Here is a 17598-nt window from a genome sequence, read left to right as displayed (position 1 = left end):
AGCTCTCTCCACTGCCAGGAGAAAAACCCTGGGGCTGAAGCTTGGACTGTGCCAAGCCCCATGATGCTACGCGGCTTGACATCAATGGAGGAGCCATCCAGTCAAGGTCAAGTCCTGCTAACACAACAGCTGCCTGAGCTCAGTGCAGCAGGCACAGCTGAGTCCTGCCCTGCCAGGTCTGCTGGTGAGAACAGCACCAAGACTACGGAGCTGCTCCAGTGCAGAATGCTCCACAAGACATTACTCATCTCCATCCGCAACCTCACCCGCTAACCTCTAAGGGGCAAACTATGCCTTGGGGGCAAGTGGTGAGGCGAGCACACTGGCTGTGCTGCAGAAGAACTCTGGAGCTGTAACCAGGCGCTGCAAACCAAGTCCTCCAAAAGCTCAGGCTACAGGCAAAGAATGAAGCCAGGCACTAGACTTCCTTTTTAAATTTATTTCTTTTAAGATCACCTCCTTACAATTTACAGAGAGAAAATACAAAACAAGAAACAGACTTGGTTTCAAATACATAAACAGTGTGCTGGAGTTTAAAGCATTACTGGTAACACTGCTACAGAAGAGTGTTCGCTTACTCCGGGCACTTCAGTATTCCTGAGGAATAAACATGATTTCTCTTCCTCCCACTGGGATGTTCTCGGTGTAGGTCACTGCTCCTGCTCCTGTGAAGCAAGGACACTCAGGTTAGGATGGTGCAGGAACACTGTGACAACCCTGTGACAATGACTGCTCTAAGCGACACCCGGAGGACCAATGGGACCCACACTTTACCATACCATCGCTTCACTGTCTCACGGGAAGCCACATGTATGCCTCCAGAGTCCCAGGGGTGCTCTCCTTCGATCACAGAGAACGGGAAAGGAGTGGGACAGAATGAGGTGATCAGTCCCTGGCAACCTGTATCCCTAAAATCCATCTAGGGAAGTAGTGCGATTCTATGGCACACATGCCACAGAGGGCTGTTTGTGTCACTGAAAGCTCTAAAAGCTTCACCATCACTAATCTAGGAGCTCACAGCTCAGTACAAACAGCACAGCTTGAAGCAAACGGCCTGCTGAAGACATGATTTCTGGCAAGTTCTTAACCTCAGGAAGGTTCTTTCTTCTCTGCTGAATGAGGATAATTCTCTCTCTCTCATAATCCCCTGCGCAGTGTTGAGAGAACGAAAGTGAAGATAAGGCCTAGGGTGGTCCACAGGACACAGCAGGCACTCATGGGACCGCCCTGAATAAGCCCAAAGAGGGGATTTTGCTTTTCTTTTCAGAGAGTGGAGAATGACATTAGGGCACAGACTCAAGTTTGGAAGAAGTTACAAGGCCATTCTGGAGCAATACACACAAGGCTATAAAAAATATAACAATATTTTCCACAGTAACTCCCAGCTATTAAACATATAATATGCATATAATCTCTCTGAACCATTACTCATGACAACTCAGTTTGGAACAATGGAAACATTTTCAACAATGAAAGCCCTAAAGGTCCCTGCTCCTTTGTCAGACTCAGCACTGCTGCAAGGAGAGGGGAGGGACAGGGAAGGGGAACAGCCTGTCATCAGTCGATGCCATCCAGCCACACCTCCTCGTACACTGGCCCTCTGCTGATCTCACTCTCGATTTGGCACAGAGCTGGTTCACTAAGACCAAAGCCGTCCCCCCCCAGCCCCTTCGGGTCAGTGATGGGGAACTGTTACCTGAGAGTTTGTAACTCTGTGGCTGTAGTTCCCAACTAAATTAGGACACGCATTTGTGCCACATTTTCCACTCTACTTGTTATTATGGTGAAACAATGGACAAATCAATCACCCTTTCTTGGTTGGCTCCAACAACCAATGTTTCTATTTATATATCACATCTCACAGCTTATGAAACACTTGCACATTTAATCCTCACACCACCCTACTGGGGGTGGGGACACAGTTCAGTGATACAGCATGTGCTTAGCATGCATCAGCCTCTGGGCTCAATCTCTAGCATTCCCACACTCCAAACAAATAACACAAACAAAACCTCTATAGGGAGAAATTACTGCTCTTATATTTATAGATGAGACATGGAAGTTTCAAAGTGAAACAACAGGAAGCAAGCATACAGGCCCAGATGCTGCCCCATTACAGTGATGATTCTAGCTCAAGGGACAGCCGGAGAACGGAGCACTCCGTGCATGTGGTGCTGTGTGGTTCACTGGAGGCTGCATTATTGCAAAGGTTATGCCTTAGCAAGCCCAAAGCCTATACTGCTAGCAGAACACACAATCCCCTCCATTAACTTCTGCTACATTTACTTTAGTGCTTACTTTGTTTCAAACCCTCCAGATACAAAAATAAATACCACCCCTCACTAAGCAGTCTTCCACTTCTCTCCTGCATACCTCACAGTGCTCAATTATGTAAAAGCTGTTACACATGGAAATTTTAAGACTCATGCATATTCCTTTCTCTTTTAGCTTGTTGGGATCCTTAAAAATCTACCTGCAGACCAGGACTTTGGCAGACCCACATAAGACAATCAAGTCTGACTTCTTCAATAAAAGCAGAATAATGGCAGAGTCCCAGAAGTCTTTAGGTTTAGCTTATGCGTGTGAGATGCTTACAGACTCTGAGATCTTAAACAAAAAGTGCTACTTACAGATAGTTAATACTTTCACCACTGGTAGTAACTTCAATTCCAGTCAGCTAACGTGTAAGTGAGCACAATATGCACCTGGAAGGCTCAGGGGAGACCCTTTTAGCACCAAAGCAGTGTCACCATCAATAAAGGCCAAAGAGCAATTAGGATCTCAGCAGTATCACAATGACACAGTTTACTCCTCATACACACTCTAAAGAATTCTTCAGGGCCTCAGGAGAAACTGTTTTTTCTTCTGCAAGAAAGAGAAATATCGATTCTGTACATACTTTGACATATTTTCCATGTAGAAGATATGGAGACTGGAAATCATGCTGACAGTTGGAGTAGGCCATCCCCAATCCCATGCCAGAACCAAAGGCCAATGGCCACATTCTTCCTATTGAGTAGAAAAAGGAAAATCCCAATAGGGAACCATTAAAGGAAGAGAAAGCCTCCCAACCCTTAAATACATTTGCCTAGGGTTCAATAAATATTCAGCAGACATCATATCAATGACTATAAAACACCATATACTGCAATGTTTCATCAGTGTTCCCCCCAAAGAGGGGGGTTAATCAGTAAACTAAAGCATTTAATATTTACTAAGCATCTATACTGCTAGGTTTGGGAAATATAAAAACAGTAGACACATTTGTTTTTATCAGTTCTAATCACCGACTCAATTTAATGTCTTAACCTTATTAGAAATCACAATCCTTGGGGCTGGGGATTTAGCTCAGCGGCATAAGCACCTGCCTTGCAAGCAGGTAGTCGCAAGTTCGATCCCTGGTACCAATAAAAAAGAAAAAGACAAAAAAATAAAATAAATAAAAAAAGAAGTCACAATCCTTTCAATATGGTGCTTGGTTAATAAAAATAGGTAAAAATTTCACCAATATTAGCATACTTTCATTATAGTAAATTAGAGTTTTCATTTAAGCCAATCTGTAAGTGATTATTTCATATCAGCAATGTGTGTTAATTTTGATTTTCTAGTTATGTAGCAACTGCCAGCCCTTCATGGAAGAGGGTCACAGTAAGCCTCTGGCTTCTACTCAATATCCAAACTTCAGATGTTTCTCCACAAAATGAAAAGGATACTGCCTGCCCTTTGCTTAGAATTTTGGGCCAAGAGAATGTGCATTTCTGGTTCATTTGTTTTTATTACCCGCAAGCCTCTCATTTTCAAGTTCCTTTAGAAAAAAATTAATTAGAACTATCCGAGCATGTAGATTTGGCCAAATGACTCACTGGCATAAAGCACAGGCTTTTCAAGTGGTATCATATTTAAGATATCAGGCACCCTGACTCGACGCCTGGGGGAAGCAGAGCGGTCCAAACCACTCTGCCCTCTACCGAGTTGGTGCTCTCTGTGTACCGAACCCCTTGATAGCATCAGGGTGCAGTGTCTTCAGTGCCCCCACTGTGCATCACATACATTGCAACACTGTACTGGAAAATTAGTAAGAGTCTCACTTACTTTTAAAGAAGGTAAGAGAGAAAACAACTCCTAATCCAAAACCAGTACCTACAGAGAGAAGAGAAAAAAAAAATACATTAAATTGCATAATAGTAACCCGACAAAAATAACTAACATTTCTTAAATGTGAACAGCAAAAAACAGGTTATTTTCTCATAATTCAAAGAAGAGTTGATTTGATTTCCTCATTTTTAACCATAAAAGGTCAGATAGGGGCTTTATAGATGCCTTTGATCTCCCTGCCCACAATAGGAAATAAAAACTTTATCCTCAACATTCTGTCTAGACAAGTTGCAGAGTGTGAGGGTGGGAGGCTGGGAACAAGCCACGAGACTGCTCCCGACCCTCTGTACTGCAGGCATGTAGTTAACCTACCTTATTTCACAGGGGAGCCACCACCCCTTCCCTTTGTCACTTTAGCATTTTGAGTAATGTCTGCTATTTTTGAGGAAGATAAAATGGCACAATTCAGAAAAATTCCCAAAGCTATACTAGCAGCCAAGTCCTAGTGTCCCAAGAGGGAAAGTGTATCCCTCCAGCCCACCCAGGTGCTGATTAAGCCTCTCCTGCTTCTTCCACAGCGTGTTCCTTTAACCACTATCTTTTAAAGCAAAGGCGAAATGGGAGTCTGTTGTAGTGGTCTGACTAGAAAACAAATCTTAAGGCCTGCTTTTTGGGGGGGTGAGGATTTGGGGCTCATCCCTAGGTATCATGCATCCTCGGTAAATGCTCTAGCACTGAGTTACATCCAGGTTCCATTAACAGCGCATTTGTGTTTGTCAAATTTGGTCATGAGAATGCCAACTGCACAATTTCACACATCCCTTGCACTATTATTTAATTCATTGTTGTAAAGAAAAAATTCAATGCATGTGTTCAATAAATTTAACCTCAATACTGCTATGGTCATAGACTTAAGTGCTGGCTCTCTTTCTTTCACAAAGTATATTAAAATGTTTTTTTAAAAAAATTACATCACATACTATGGTGATATACATCCCACTTTCAATAAAATAAGCTATACTAGTCAAGGAGGAAAGCCAAAACCTGACTGCTTTCATTTTTCAGACTAGTAGGCAATTGTTTCCAATTGTGTGTGTGTGTGTGTGTGTCTGTGTGTGTGTGTGTGCGCGCGCGTGCGCGTGTGTCTTCTGATGCACCTAAGTAAGCACTCCTCAGGCTAACAGAGTCTCTCACAATCTCTTTGAAAGTCCCAATTCAGCTTTGCCTTTCAGTTTTCCTTGTTGTACAGTTTGTGTTGCTGAAATTCTAAGAATTTCTTCTCTAACTATGACTTCAGGGTAGTACAGTATACTCAAAGTACTCCTCAGCCAGGCTAAACCTTCTGCTCCAAACACACAACCTGACTACAGAGAACAAGCTAATCTGTATCTTTTTTTGATCCTAGTAATTCGTTTTGTGCCTTTACATAATCCAACTGTTATTAGTAATTAGTAAATTACATTTTTGTCAAAGACAGAGAGCATCTATACAATGGTGCCACCAGAAGATTACAATGGAACAAACAGGAACAGATAGCTGAAGAGGCAGGAGAAAAGAAATCTTCAGGGGACAAAGGATTCTCAAGAAAATCCACAGTGAAGAGTTTAGCAGAAGCTTCTGCAGACTTCAAGTCCCTTAACAAGTTTGAAACTATGGACCTTAACACCAAAATGTTTTCATTAACAGATAGAAATGTTCACGGTGAATTATCTGCTTACAAACAAGTCTTCAGTGAGACAGAGAGGAAAAAACAAAACAAAACACCAAACCAAACCCGAGCAAGCAACACCCCATGGACATATATCTGAACAGAGTGACCCCTGCTCAAAAGCATTAGCAGATCCTCCAGGAGGATTCCACGAGAAGGCCTGGCCATCACACAGAAGCACACTACCGTGCTTTACTGCAGGTGAGGACCCTCCGGCAGGAGACCGCAAAACTGATGATGCTGACTCTGTGTAGGCCTAAGGCTAACTGTTTTTAACAAAACTATTTTTCAAAAGTTTTTTAAAAGTTTATGGAATAAAGATACAATATTCTTATAAAGCTACACCATAGTTTTAAGGTAAGTGTAATCACAAGAGTCAAAGTTAACATAAGCTAGGGTTATTATTACTGAAGAAAGAAAATCAGTTCTAAAAACCAATTAAGAGTGGCACGGTATACATGAAACCCACGGTGCTGTACAACCATGTCCGGCCTTCACACACCTCCCTACTCACGCTCTGACTCATCCGGAGCTACTTCCAAGCGGGCAGGGGCCCCTTGTGAGAAACGGCACCCCACTTTTTACCTTTCATACCGTGTTTCTAACTGTACTTTCTCTGTGCTTAGATGCACATATACTTGCTACTATGTTCTGAACTGCCTGCAGTATCCAGTGCAGGGGTACCTATGCAGCTTGCACCCAGGGTGACAGGCTACATCACACAGCCTGCGTGCAGCAGGCTGCATCATCTATACTGTGTGATGTTCGTGCAAGATGAAGTCACCTCATGATGCACTTCTCAGAACACATCCTTGTACTTATGTAACACGTGACTACATACAGATGTATACACATATGACTATTCCTCACACAAATATAAATTGTAATTAAATGCCATTCCTTTGCCCTATCCATGTGTCATGTCTGTTTTGGTATCCAACTTGAAAATGCAGGGGCCAGGGATTTAGCTCAGCAGTGTAAGCATCTGCTTGGCAAGCGTGAAGTTGCAAATTCGATCCTGGGTACAAAAAAAAAAAAAAAAGAAAATGCACTATCATTTATGTCATCCCATTTTCCAGTTCCACTAGGAAAACAAAAAGGAGCTAATGTTAGAATATCATCTGTGAATATTCTTCTCCCAACAACAACAAAAGTCCTCTGAAATCAAGTCAGCTGACATGGTATTGTGCCCCTTCGCCCAGGAATGGAAACCAGTGCCCCAGGCTAATCTGTTCATTAGTTGTAGAGCAGTGAAGTGGGGCTCAAGTCAGCCAGACTACAGCGCTACTGTGCGCATTATGTGCAGACACTGTATTCTCCTCCGATTTCAACCCCAACAATCACCACCTCCCAGGGGAAACTGGAGTGTCCAGATTTCTGTTGCCAGTGAAGTCAGATATGGTCAAAACACGAACTACACTCCACATGCAACAGCCGCAACCTTGGAAGTAACAAGTCTACACAAAGCCAAGCGGGCTTGTTCGGATTCATTCTCAGACTAATCCTATCGAGTATGTAACAGACGTAAGTCTACCTGGTGGGTGCAACCCAATAACTTTAGAGAAATGGGAACGACCGATATTGATCCTCTGTGGCCAAGAATCTGCTACTGCTTGGTGTATAAAATGGCAGAGGATTCAATTTCAAGGGGACTTGCCTCACCCCATGCAGCTGGAAGATGAGTAAGACAGTAAATTGGTACTAGAAAATGAGGTAAAGGATTTGGACCGGCTTACAGATTCCAAACCAGGCAACGGGATGAGGAGGCAAGCCAGTAAAAACATAATGGCTTACAATCAGAGCTTTTGCTCTTCTCCATCTGGAGGCAATTTTTTTGGCAAAGAAATCAAAAGCCCAAAAGGAAAATATTTCAGCATTTTTCTGGTCCTTCTGACTCCATGCCTGTCTCTTCTATTTTCCCCCAAGGAAAGAAAGCTCTCCGATGCTCAACTTTTCCTAGTAGGAGACCAAGAGTGATGCTAAGTCCACAGCTACCAGTATCGCTCAATCAAAAATATGAGAAACACTTCAACATCAATCAGTACAAGAAAAATCTTTCATCTTTAGAATCCAGATGTATGCCCAACCACCCAATTTTGCTCCTATTAAAAGCATTTATCTCCAAGTACAAATCTGAGTTCAAAATCACAGTTCAGACCAGTCAAAAGGAGGTGTGACAAAATGTGCTCTGAGATCTTAAGTTAAAAAGGGGAGTCTAGGGGGCTTAGCTCAGTAGTGTAAGTGCCTGCTTGGCAAACGAAGGTCACGAGTTCGATCCTCAACACCAAAAAAAAAAAAAAAAAAAAGAGAGAGAGAGAGAGAGAGGCTACATCCTCAATTAAGAGCAATTTTTCGGTACACAATCAAATATCCCCTTCCATTTCTATATTTTAAAGATTCAAATAAGGCTATTCTCAGAAAAAAAGTAATTCATAAAGTGATTTTTAATTGCAATGTTTTATTTAAAAGTAGCTATCTCAGTTACTTAAGAGATAAATAATGGAATGCTGATGAGTCTTTTACAGATTCAAGTCCTTACACGCTCATTTCTCTTTTAAAAGCCAACATGTTGTTTCAAAGAAAGCCTTACCTGACCAGGGGACACCAGTTTCGCAGCTGTTTCCACTAAAGATTGACACCTCTAGGCCAGGTTTAAACTTTATAACAATAAAACATGAAAGGCTTGTCTTACAATAAAAACAAACCAACATGGAAAAGAGAAGAGGTTTCTCTGCCTTTGGCCACTTTTTCTTGTTGTTGCATGACAAGCTCTTTTGGAGGAAAAAGCCAAAGGAAAAAGTACAAAGCATTTTTCACCTTTCCCCTGGAAGCAAATATTTAACCATGAATAATACAGTTTATATAATTTTGCCTCCCCCAATGCAAGCCTGTTCTCAAAAGCCCATACTGTCTGAAATGACAAATAACCCAAAAGTAAGGAAATGCTAGATTATGGGCACACATCTTCCGCATGGCAAAGTCCAGTTGTTAGGGAAAGGTGGGGCAAGGAAAACACACACACACACACACACACACACACGCCTTATGGAATTGACATTAGGCACAGAGCCCATGCGCAACCCATTCCTTTTGGAGAGGAAAGAAAATTGGCACATATTCTTTCAAAAAGAAATTATTCCAAATCAACCTAACAATGCAATGTAATGCATGCTAGTGCCTGAAAGAACATTATAAAACTGGTTAGTAGATAAGCACACTTTTTTTTTTTTTTTAAGGAAAAAGCCGTTCTGTAAAAGAACACATGACACTTTTAGCAACAAAAACAACAGACAATTCTGTTCCTTCTAACTACATATACAATCTCATGCCCCAGTGGGCTTTCTAACAAATGTAACAGAATTAAAAACCAGCAGAGGCACACCAATGTACACCTTAAGCTGCCTCTTGCTAAGAAGAGGGAAAAATACATGCTGGTCTTCATTACAGTTATGCATAGATTTCTAGTTACTCAATGCACCATTATTTTACAAGTAGCAAAACTTGCTCTCAACATGCCACAAATCATAAAGTTTTATTTTGCTACAAATAATTAGAAGCGAACATAAGCAGCAGGAATTAACAAGCAGGTTACATAATGTGACTGTAGAAATGTATTTTGGATGTTAGCTCCCAAACAGAACAAGCTGGGATACACGCTCCTACAAATCAACTCTGCAAAAGTTGCAGTCATTGATGGCCTTCCAATTAGGAAAGAACACCAAAGAACAGTAAAAAATCATACAGAAATTCACCTTGAAGCAAAAATTATAGGAGAAAGCCAGGCATGATAGGATACATCATAGTCCTTGCTACTCGGAAGGCTGAGGCAGGAGGATGCCTTGAGCCTAAGTGTTCAAGGCCAGCCTGGGCAACAAAAACCAAACCAAACCAAATCAAACCAACAACAACAAAAAAAAACAAACAAACAAAAAAACCTCACAGTTAAAAGAAAAAACAAAAACAAAAAAACTTCAGCACTTGGGAGGTTGAGGCAAGAGGACTGTTGCAAGTTTGAGACCAGCCTGGGCTGCAAAGTGAGCCCAAAGCCAGCCTACACTGCATAGTGAGACCCTGTCTCAAAAAGACAAAAAAAAAAAAAAAAAAAAAAAAAACCATAGACTCTCTTGACTCATAATCACTTAACATATCATAATTAGAAGATCTTATCTCAGTTTCCATTTAAGTTTTAGACAAGGCTCTGATTCATAAGCCTAAGGTATAGTTATTAGTGCTATATTTTAAATTTATAATTTTTTATAATTTAAGTCTAAAAATTAATTAAAATTGCAAGGCAACTCTTTCATTTTGTGTAATTTATATCAGGATATATCAGCAAGTACCTGCCTGTAATCTCAGCACTCCAGGAGGCTGAGGCAGGAGAACTGCAAATTTGAGCCCAATCTGGCAATTTAGTGAGAATTCATCTTAAAATTAAAATTAAAAAATGAACTGGAGTAGTTTCTGCAAACTTCTAATCTGCTTCACTGACCCTCAGATCTCTTTTCCCACTATTGCACGCAGTTCTTATCGCAGTACCTTTGTTGTACAATTTCAAGTCAGGGATCATGATGCCCCTGCCTTGCCTCTGCTGTCCACAACTGCCTTTGCTATTCTAGGTCTCTTCTGGTTTCAAATGAATTTTAGGATTATGCTCCTTACTTCTGTGAGATATGCTATAGGAATTTTAAACAGGATTGCATTAAATCTGTATATCAATTTTGGAAGTATGACCATTTTCACTATACTGGTTCTTCCTACCCAAGGCCCAGGGATATCTTTCTACTTTCTGATACCCTCTTCAACCTCTTTTTCAGAGTACTAAGTTTTCAATGTAGAGGTCTTTCACATCCTTCGTTAGACTTCGTTAGACTGCTGGGTATTTCATTTTTTGGAATACTATTGTGAAAGGTGTTGTTTCCCAATTCTCAATTACTCTGTTATTCGTGTATAGGCAGGCTATTGATTTTTGAGTGTTGGGCCAGGGATAGAGCTGGGCAACACAAGTGGCTGCCTGGCAAGCACAACAATCTGAGTCCGACTACTGGTTCAAAAAGAAAAAAAAAAGATTTTTGAGTGTTGATTTTACATCCAGCTATGTGACTGAATTTGGTTATTCAATCTAGCAGACATACTCAATCATCTATCTTTGACAAAGGAGCCAAACACCTTCACTGGAAAAAGCCTCTTTAAATGAATGGTGCTGGAAAAACTGGCTATTAAAACTAAACCCATACCTCTCACCATACAGCAAACTGAAACTAAAATGGATTTAAGACCTAAATATTACAACAGAAACATCTTGAAGATACTGGGTAGGCAAAGACTTTATGAACAAAACCCTGATTGCACAGGAACTATCACCAAGAATCAACACTGGGATCTCATCTTGTTAAAAAGCTTTTGCATAGCAAAAGAAACCATCAATGGGGTGAAGAGACACCCCACAGTGTGGTAAAAAATTGTCAAAGGACTAATATATAGAATGAAGAACCCAAAAAAATTAGACTTCCCCAAATTTAAAGGCTCAATCCAAAAATGGCATTGGAAACGAATAGCCACTTCTCAGGTGAAGTAGAAACAGCAAATAAAAACATGAAAAAGTGTTCAACAACACTGGTCATTTGAGAGATGCAAATTAATGCAACACTGAGATTCTATCTCACCCCAGAAAGAATGGCTATATTAAGGAGTCAACCAATAACAAATGCTGGCAGAGCTATGAAGAAAAAGAAACCCTTCTCCACTATTGGGGGGAGTGTAGACTGATGCAACCACTATGGAAATCAGTGTGGAGCTTCCTTAAAAAAATAGGACTAGACGTTCCATTTGACCCAACTATTCCCCTTCCTGGTATCTTCCCAAAAGAATTAAAAGCATCATACCACAGCAATGTACGCACACTCACGTTTACGGTGGCACACTTTGTAACAGCTAAATCTTGGAAACAGCCCAAATGCCCATCAACTGATGAAGGGATAAAGACGACGTGTTTTTTTAATACAACAGAGTACCACTCTGTCATAAAGAAAGATAATCTTGAGACATTATAGCTAAATGGATGCACCTTGAGATCATATTGTTAACTGAAATAAATCAGACACACATGTGTAAATACCCTATTGCCTCTCTGGTGTAAGAACCAAAAGTGTAAGTACGAACCAAAATGTACAATAGATACTGTGAAATAGGAGGAAAATGTCTAAATGGGAAGAGGAACTTGGGAGGGCAGAGAGAGAAAGCAAGGAAGCAAAAAGAGAAAAAAGAAATGGAAAATATGAAGGAAAAAAGCTTTTGTAAATAAGAAGGGGAAGAGTTGAGCAGGGGAGGATATAGGAAAAAATTAAGTTATATCATGCACAGGAACAAATTCCCTATGATGAATGTGTTTATTATGTATACCTAAAATTTACCAATAAACTTAATTTTAAAAAAAAGCTGAAATGTGTATCAGTGCAAAAGCCCAAGGTTCAATCACTAATGTGGCCAAAAAAAAAAAAAAAAGAGTGGAAGTATTTGAATACTGTATTCAACTGTTAGTCTGCAAGTAGAAGTTACAGGACACTAGTAGGTTTATAAGATCTCCAAAGCTGTGTGCCAAACAATTTCATTCTTATCTGTCTGGAAGAAAAGATGAGGCTCCCAAAACTGAAGGATGCACGCTCCTCAGGTATGTGTGGCAGGAGCACTGCTGCTGTCGCCAGACAGGCCTGGAGCAAACCGCTGCTGTGCGGTGCTGGGCCTGCAGCGACCGGGTTCAGGCCAATCACTTCACCCTGCCCGGCTTTAATCTGCTCAGCTGTGGGCGAAAACAGCCTTATGGGGTAGCTGTATTATGAAAACACAAAGTCTCTAGTACTGTTTGACACAGAGTTCAATAAGTGGTATTAAGTTCTGTCATCTCCCTGATAAAACTCAAAAAATGTCAGAAGTATAATGTAATATAGTTAATCCTCTCTTCACCTACGGCTGGTGGGCTTGCACAGGATCACACTGTGGGTGAGCCCCACTGGAAGTCAGAACAGATTTTTTACTCTTTCTGCACTTGATTGTATTTCACTGGCATTAGCAATTCACTGCATGAACATATCAGATATACATTCTACATAATATATATATATATATATTCTTTAGAATGACTGACCTAGATCGCTTTGCTTTAAAATGTAACACAGATTAGCTGAGTTGTCTTGTTTAATAAGGCTACATGGATTAAGTCAAATTGACCTATTCATAACACACAAGCTTTCCTGTTCAATCACGTTTCTATCAGAGCTATTACACCTAACAATGCATTTGTTATGACAGAACAAACAGGAATGTACTTTTATAGAAAAGCACACTTGGGACTGAGTGTAGTGAAAATTACATTTCCAAAAAACATTCCTGATTTATGAAAGATGCTAAGGGCCCCATATATGAGGGAAAAAGAATGAGTTATGTAAGTCAGCTCCACACTGTGTTACTCAATCTTCTGAGGCAAAGACAGATTGTCCCAGGTGTCCACTTGTAAATGCCAAGTCACGTGAATTAACCAAGAAAGTGTGCCAAACCAGCAATGGCAAATTTAGTCTGTGTTAATAAGCTTCTCAAAAGTCAATATTGTTGCAGAGTCAATAGGAAATAAACTAAGAAGGTGCCTATTTTACAAGACCTTAACCTTCCTGTGACCGTCCAGACTAGACAGGGGCTAACCACCTGCAGGAATTCTTCAGTGAGCATCAATTACCAGGATTCTATCAGAACAACAAACCAGCCAGCAGAAAGAAGTAAAGGTATGCAAGGTAAATGTGGAAATCGTTACTGTGATGCTCTGCTTCAAGAAAAACCAAACTCACAAAACAGTCCTTTTAAATGCATGTGCCCATGATTCAACTTTCAAAATTCTGACAGTCACACAACTTCAAGAGTGCATAAAACAAGAAATACAGTTATAGACATTTTAGTAAAAAATAATTTGCTAATTTCTGTGTGAGTACACATAGTATGCTGGAAGATGAGAAGCCTGAAGGTTAATTATTAAAAGGAGGCTGAGAAAAAAGATGCAGAATTATTTTTAAGATTAGATAAAATTAAAGATTCATATTACATTTATGAGGATAAGTTAGTAAGCGGGAGCTACTTACATTTATAGTGTCAGACACTGTACCACTTTTTTGAATGTATGATTTCATCTTCCAGAAGAAACAATGCAGAAGGGTTAAGTGACTTACCCCAAGCACAGTACACCCAACAAAAAAAGTAGAACTCTTTTAAAGGAACACTGTCTCACTCCAAAGCCATGGGCTAAACCTGATGGAGAGGTCAGCACAGCCGCAGACTGGTCTATTGTTACATATGACAAGGAAATGTTTTTCTGAACTGTAACAGTGTACAGGTACATGGATAATTTACAACTATGTTACTCTTGGTTCCCCAAGGACACAACAGAAACCACAGATGTTGGACTTAACAGAAATGGTAGTCTAAAACCTGAAATTACTTATAATCAGTGAAAAACTGTCCAGGAAGCAAGCTGGGAGAATAACTTTCCTCTGTGCACTGGCTGGAGATAAAATGAATCTAAACAGGCTGAGGCTTAAAAAAAACTGCTCACATTTCCCCATCTCCAGTATCTTCCTCATTTCTTACTAGTAACTGGATTCTCATACTTGCAAAAGTAAAAATAAGAATCAGGGCTTCATGATACTGCATGCATATATCGTTATGGCTATTACGCTACTGCCTATCCTCTGATGCAAATAAAAAAATCAGGGGCTGGGGATTTAGCTCAGTGGCATAAGCACCTGCCTTGCAAGCAGGCGGTCGTGAGTTCAATCCCTGGTACCGATAAAAAGTTAAAAAAAAAAAAAAACAAAAAAATCAGTGGAGAAACGATCACTAGTAATTTCTTTCTTTATACACATGGACTTTTCTTTCTTTATACACATGGACTAAGCATTTACTAGCATTTATTAAGTAGAAAACACTGAGGAAATTCTGTACTTCTGGAGCACATTAGTTTTTGAGTATACAGTGTTCATTCTTTGGAAAACTGAAGCGTTACACAGTGGTTATAATCCAGTTATGGGGAAAGACAGGTTAAACGTTTTTGTGAATACTGATTAGCTTACTTACCAGATGCGTGTTTGATTCTCAGGCAATGATATACAGTGATATATCAGTTCACAAACACTTTTGTCTGCAAACAATTTGGTTCTTAAACACAGCATTTGACAAAAGTTTTTGTTTGCAAACTGACTGGGTGACAAACACAACTGCAATCATCTTTTCTACATAAATAGATCTTCTTTTCCAAGATTGTAAAACTAATTAAGATCGTGAACCAAGGCACCACTGTAATTTCTCGAGGTGCTAGCTTCTTCATACGGAAAGAGGAGGGCTGGGGATGTAGCTCAGTTGTAGAGTACTTGTCTAAGCATGCTCCAGGTCCTGCGTTCCATCCCTAGCACTTGGGGAGAAAAGGAAAACAAAAAACAAAAAAAAAAACTTCATTCTATAAAGGTGAGGGTATAGTTCAGCGTTAAGAGTGCTTGGCCAGCACATACTGGGACCTGGGTTTGTCCAGCACTGCAATCAATCAATCAATTAATAAATAAATAAGAAAACAATGGATTCTCACATTTTAGCAAGTATTCCTGTAATGGGGCTGGGGATTTAGCTCAACGGCATAAGCGCCTGCCTTGAAAGCAGGCAGTCGTGAGTTCGATCCCGGTACCGATAAAAAGGAAAAAGACAAAAAAAAAAAAAAAGTATTTCCTGTAGTACTAACACTTTAGAGGTTTAGGTAAGGGAATTATGCGAGCTTGGGCATTTGACACCAGCTGGGCAATATAGTGAGCCCCTGAGACCTTGTCTTAAAAGAACACTGGAATACTGACAGTGCCTATCCCTGACTAGGGAACAGGGAGGATGTGTGAAACACCTGGGTGAACAGTACACTCTACATAGTAATTATGATTTGTGTTCTTTCCCAACAATAAGCATTTCAAAAACAAACTCAAGTCCAAATATTTACTGAAAACTGAAGGGCAGTTGTCTTAGCTTTAACAAGAGTCAAAGATAAAGAGACAGTCTCTTCTCTGGAGTGCTCGTCATCCAGATGGGATAGGAAGTCCAGCTCTGTGAAAACTGATTCAAAGCAAAACCACTGTGCTATCAGAGGATCAGTGCTTTGGGAATCTTGGAGGAGGGTGGAACACATTTGGCTGTGATTGATTTTTTATTTTAAGTCTTCAAGAAGGAGGTGGCATTGCAGCCAATTTAGAGAAAGGGTAGACTTCTACCAGCCCCACCCGAGGAGGCAGAGCGGGGCAGGGAGATGAGGCTGTCTGGCTGAAGCTCAGTCACCAGTGGGAGGATAGCAGCAAGGGACAGAAAGCAGTCTTAGGCCACTGTGCAGAGGTCACAAAGGCTGGATCAGGGAACCTACATCACTGAGTAGGCACTTCATTGAGTAGGCACTGGGCATTCCTGAAAGAGCTGGGTGGGGTAACAGGACGGCAGCTAAGCTTTAGGAAGGTCATCTAAGGTGCGCAGGACTGCTTGGAAAGGAGAAGACATTTTGCTGGCAGAAGTTCCGGGATCTAATAACTGATGAAGTGTATATCTGAATCAAAGGAATGCTCAGAACTTCTACCTGGATAACCCTAAACGCTGAAACTACTTACAACAGACATCAAATAACCTTTTAATTTCACGTTCCCTTAATTTGGTTGATTTTCAAAAACATGCACGCTATTTCAGGACACTGTGCAACAGCCACAAGCAAAGTGAAGGGGCCTTACTGAGCACACGCTCCTCAGTCACATTCTCTCCCTCCTCTTCACAATGAACTGACAAGCCCCATCTAACAGGCAGGCACTGAGGGACAGAACGGTTACGGGACTTGCGTCCTGCCATATATTTGGGATTTGAACCCAAGTAGCCTAGATATTTTACTGAAAGTTTTTTTTCTATACTAAGAATTTGAACTTAAGCATGCTAGGCAAGTGATCTTATCACTTAGCTACACCCCTATCCTCCCTTTTTTAAAAAATCCACTCTATTCATAGATAAAAAGAAAAAAGAAAACTACAATAAATTTTAAAGTACATCAATGGGGGGGGTAACAATGGTGCATACATTTCGCATGGTCATCCCCACATCATTCACCCAGAGCACGGGATTCTGCCTTCCACTGTCTGAACACTAGTACAAATCTTTCTCTTCAGCGAACTCAGAGAAGTCAGCAGTATATCTGAACTAGTTTTTACATACATATACATGTTTTTTCTTTCAGCTTCTCACACTAGTGAAACAATATGATGTTTACATGTGTGTCTTCACTACTGCGTATGTTCTCATGGTGCACCCATTTACTTATGTAAGTGTCCAGTTTATTGTTCTTTTTGGCTGAGTAGTACTCCACTGTATAAAAATACACATCTTTTTTATCCATTCCTCAGTCAATGGGGCTCTCCTTGCTTTTGAGAAAGAGTTTCACTAAGTTGCCCAGGTTTGCCCTCGTTTGTGAGCTTTGAACCTGAGCCTTTGAACAACGAGTACTATAACATTTGCCATCACATTTGGCTTTGAAGCTATTATAATTAATTTTAGATTCATCATACAAGGCCAAACCACCTTCCAAAATTCATCCTTAACTATATAAATAAATACTGTGGGGCTGGGGATTTACCTCAGCAGCATAAGTGCCTGCCTGGCAAGGGCTAGGTCATTCAATCCCCGATACCAAAAAATAAAAAGGTAAATACCTACTATGCCCATGGGAAATAAGTGGCTGTACCAAGTTCACTACT

At 40.6% G+C, this 17598-nt stretch overlaps 1 protein-coding gene across 1 annotated transcript in view; it reads right to left on the bottom strand.

Moving 5' to 3' along the window:
- Window positions 1-424: 424 nt before the first annotated feature.
- The window catches only part of Micos10 (mitochondrial contact site and cristae organizing system subunit 10), a 33402-nt gene continuing 16228 nt past the window's right edge, over window positions 425-17598 (bottom strand). Inside the window, exons 2-4 of the mRNA XM_003471365.5 lie at window positions 4093-4140; window positions 2900-3009; window positions 425-665 (exon numbers count right to left, since the gene is read on the bottom strand). Of these exons, the coding sequence (XP_003471413.1) occupies window positions 651-665; window positions 2900-3009; window positions 4093-4140 (173 nt within the window). The 3' untranslated portion in view covers window positions 425-650. The remainder of the gene's footprint in view (window positions 666-2899; window positions 3010-4092; window positions 4141-17598) is intronic.

This window comes from Cavia porcellus, unplaced genomic scaffold, assembly GCF_034190915.1.
Source record: "Cavia porcellus strain 051 isolate PalLab524CR breed Dunkin Hartley unplaced genomic scaffold, mCavPor4.1 scaffold_25, whole genome shotgun sequence".
In the NCBI taxonomy this organism is placed as follows: Eukaryota; Metazoa; Chordata; class Mammalia; order Rodentia; family Caviidae; genus Cavia; species Cavia porcellus.
The sequence above is the reverse complement of the archived record's forward strand: the minus strand, read 5'-3'. Positions and strand labels throughout refer to the sequence as shown.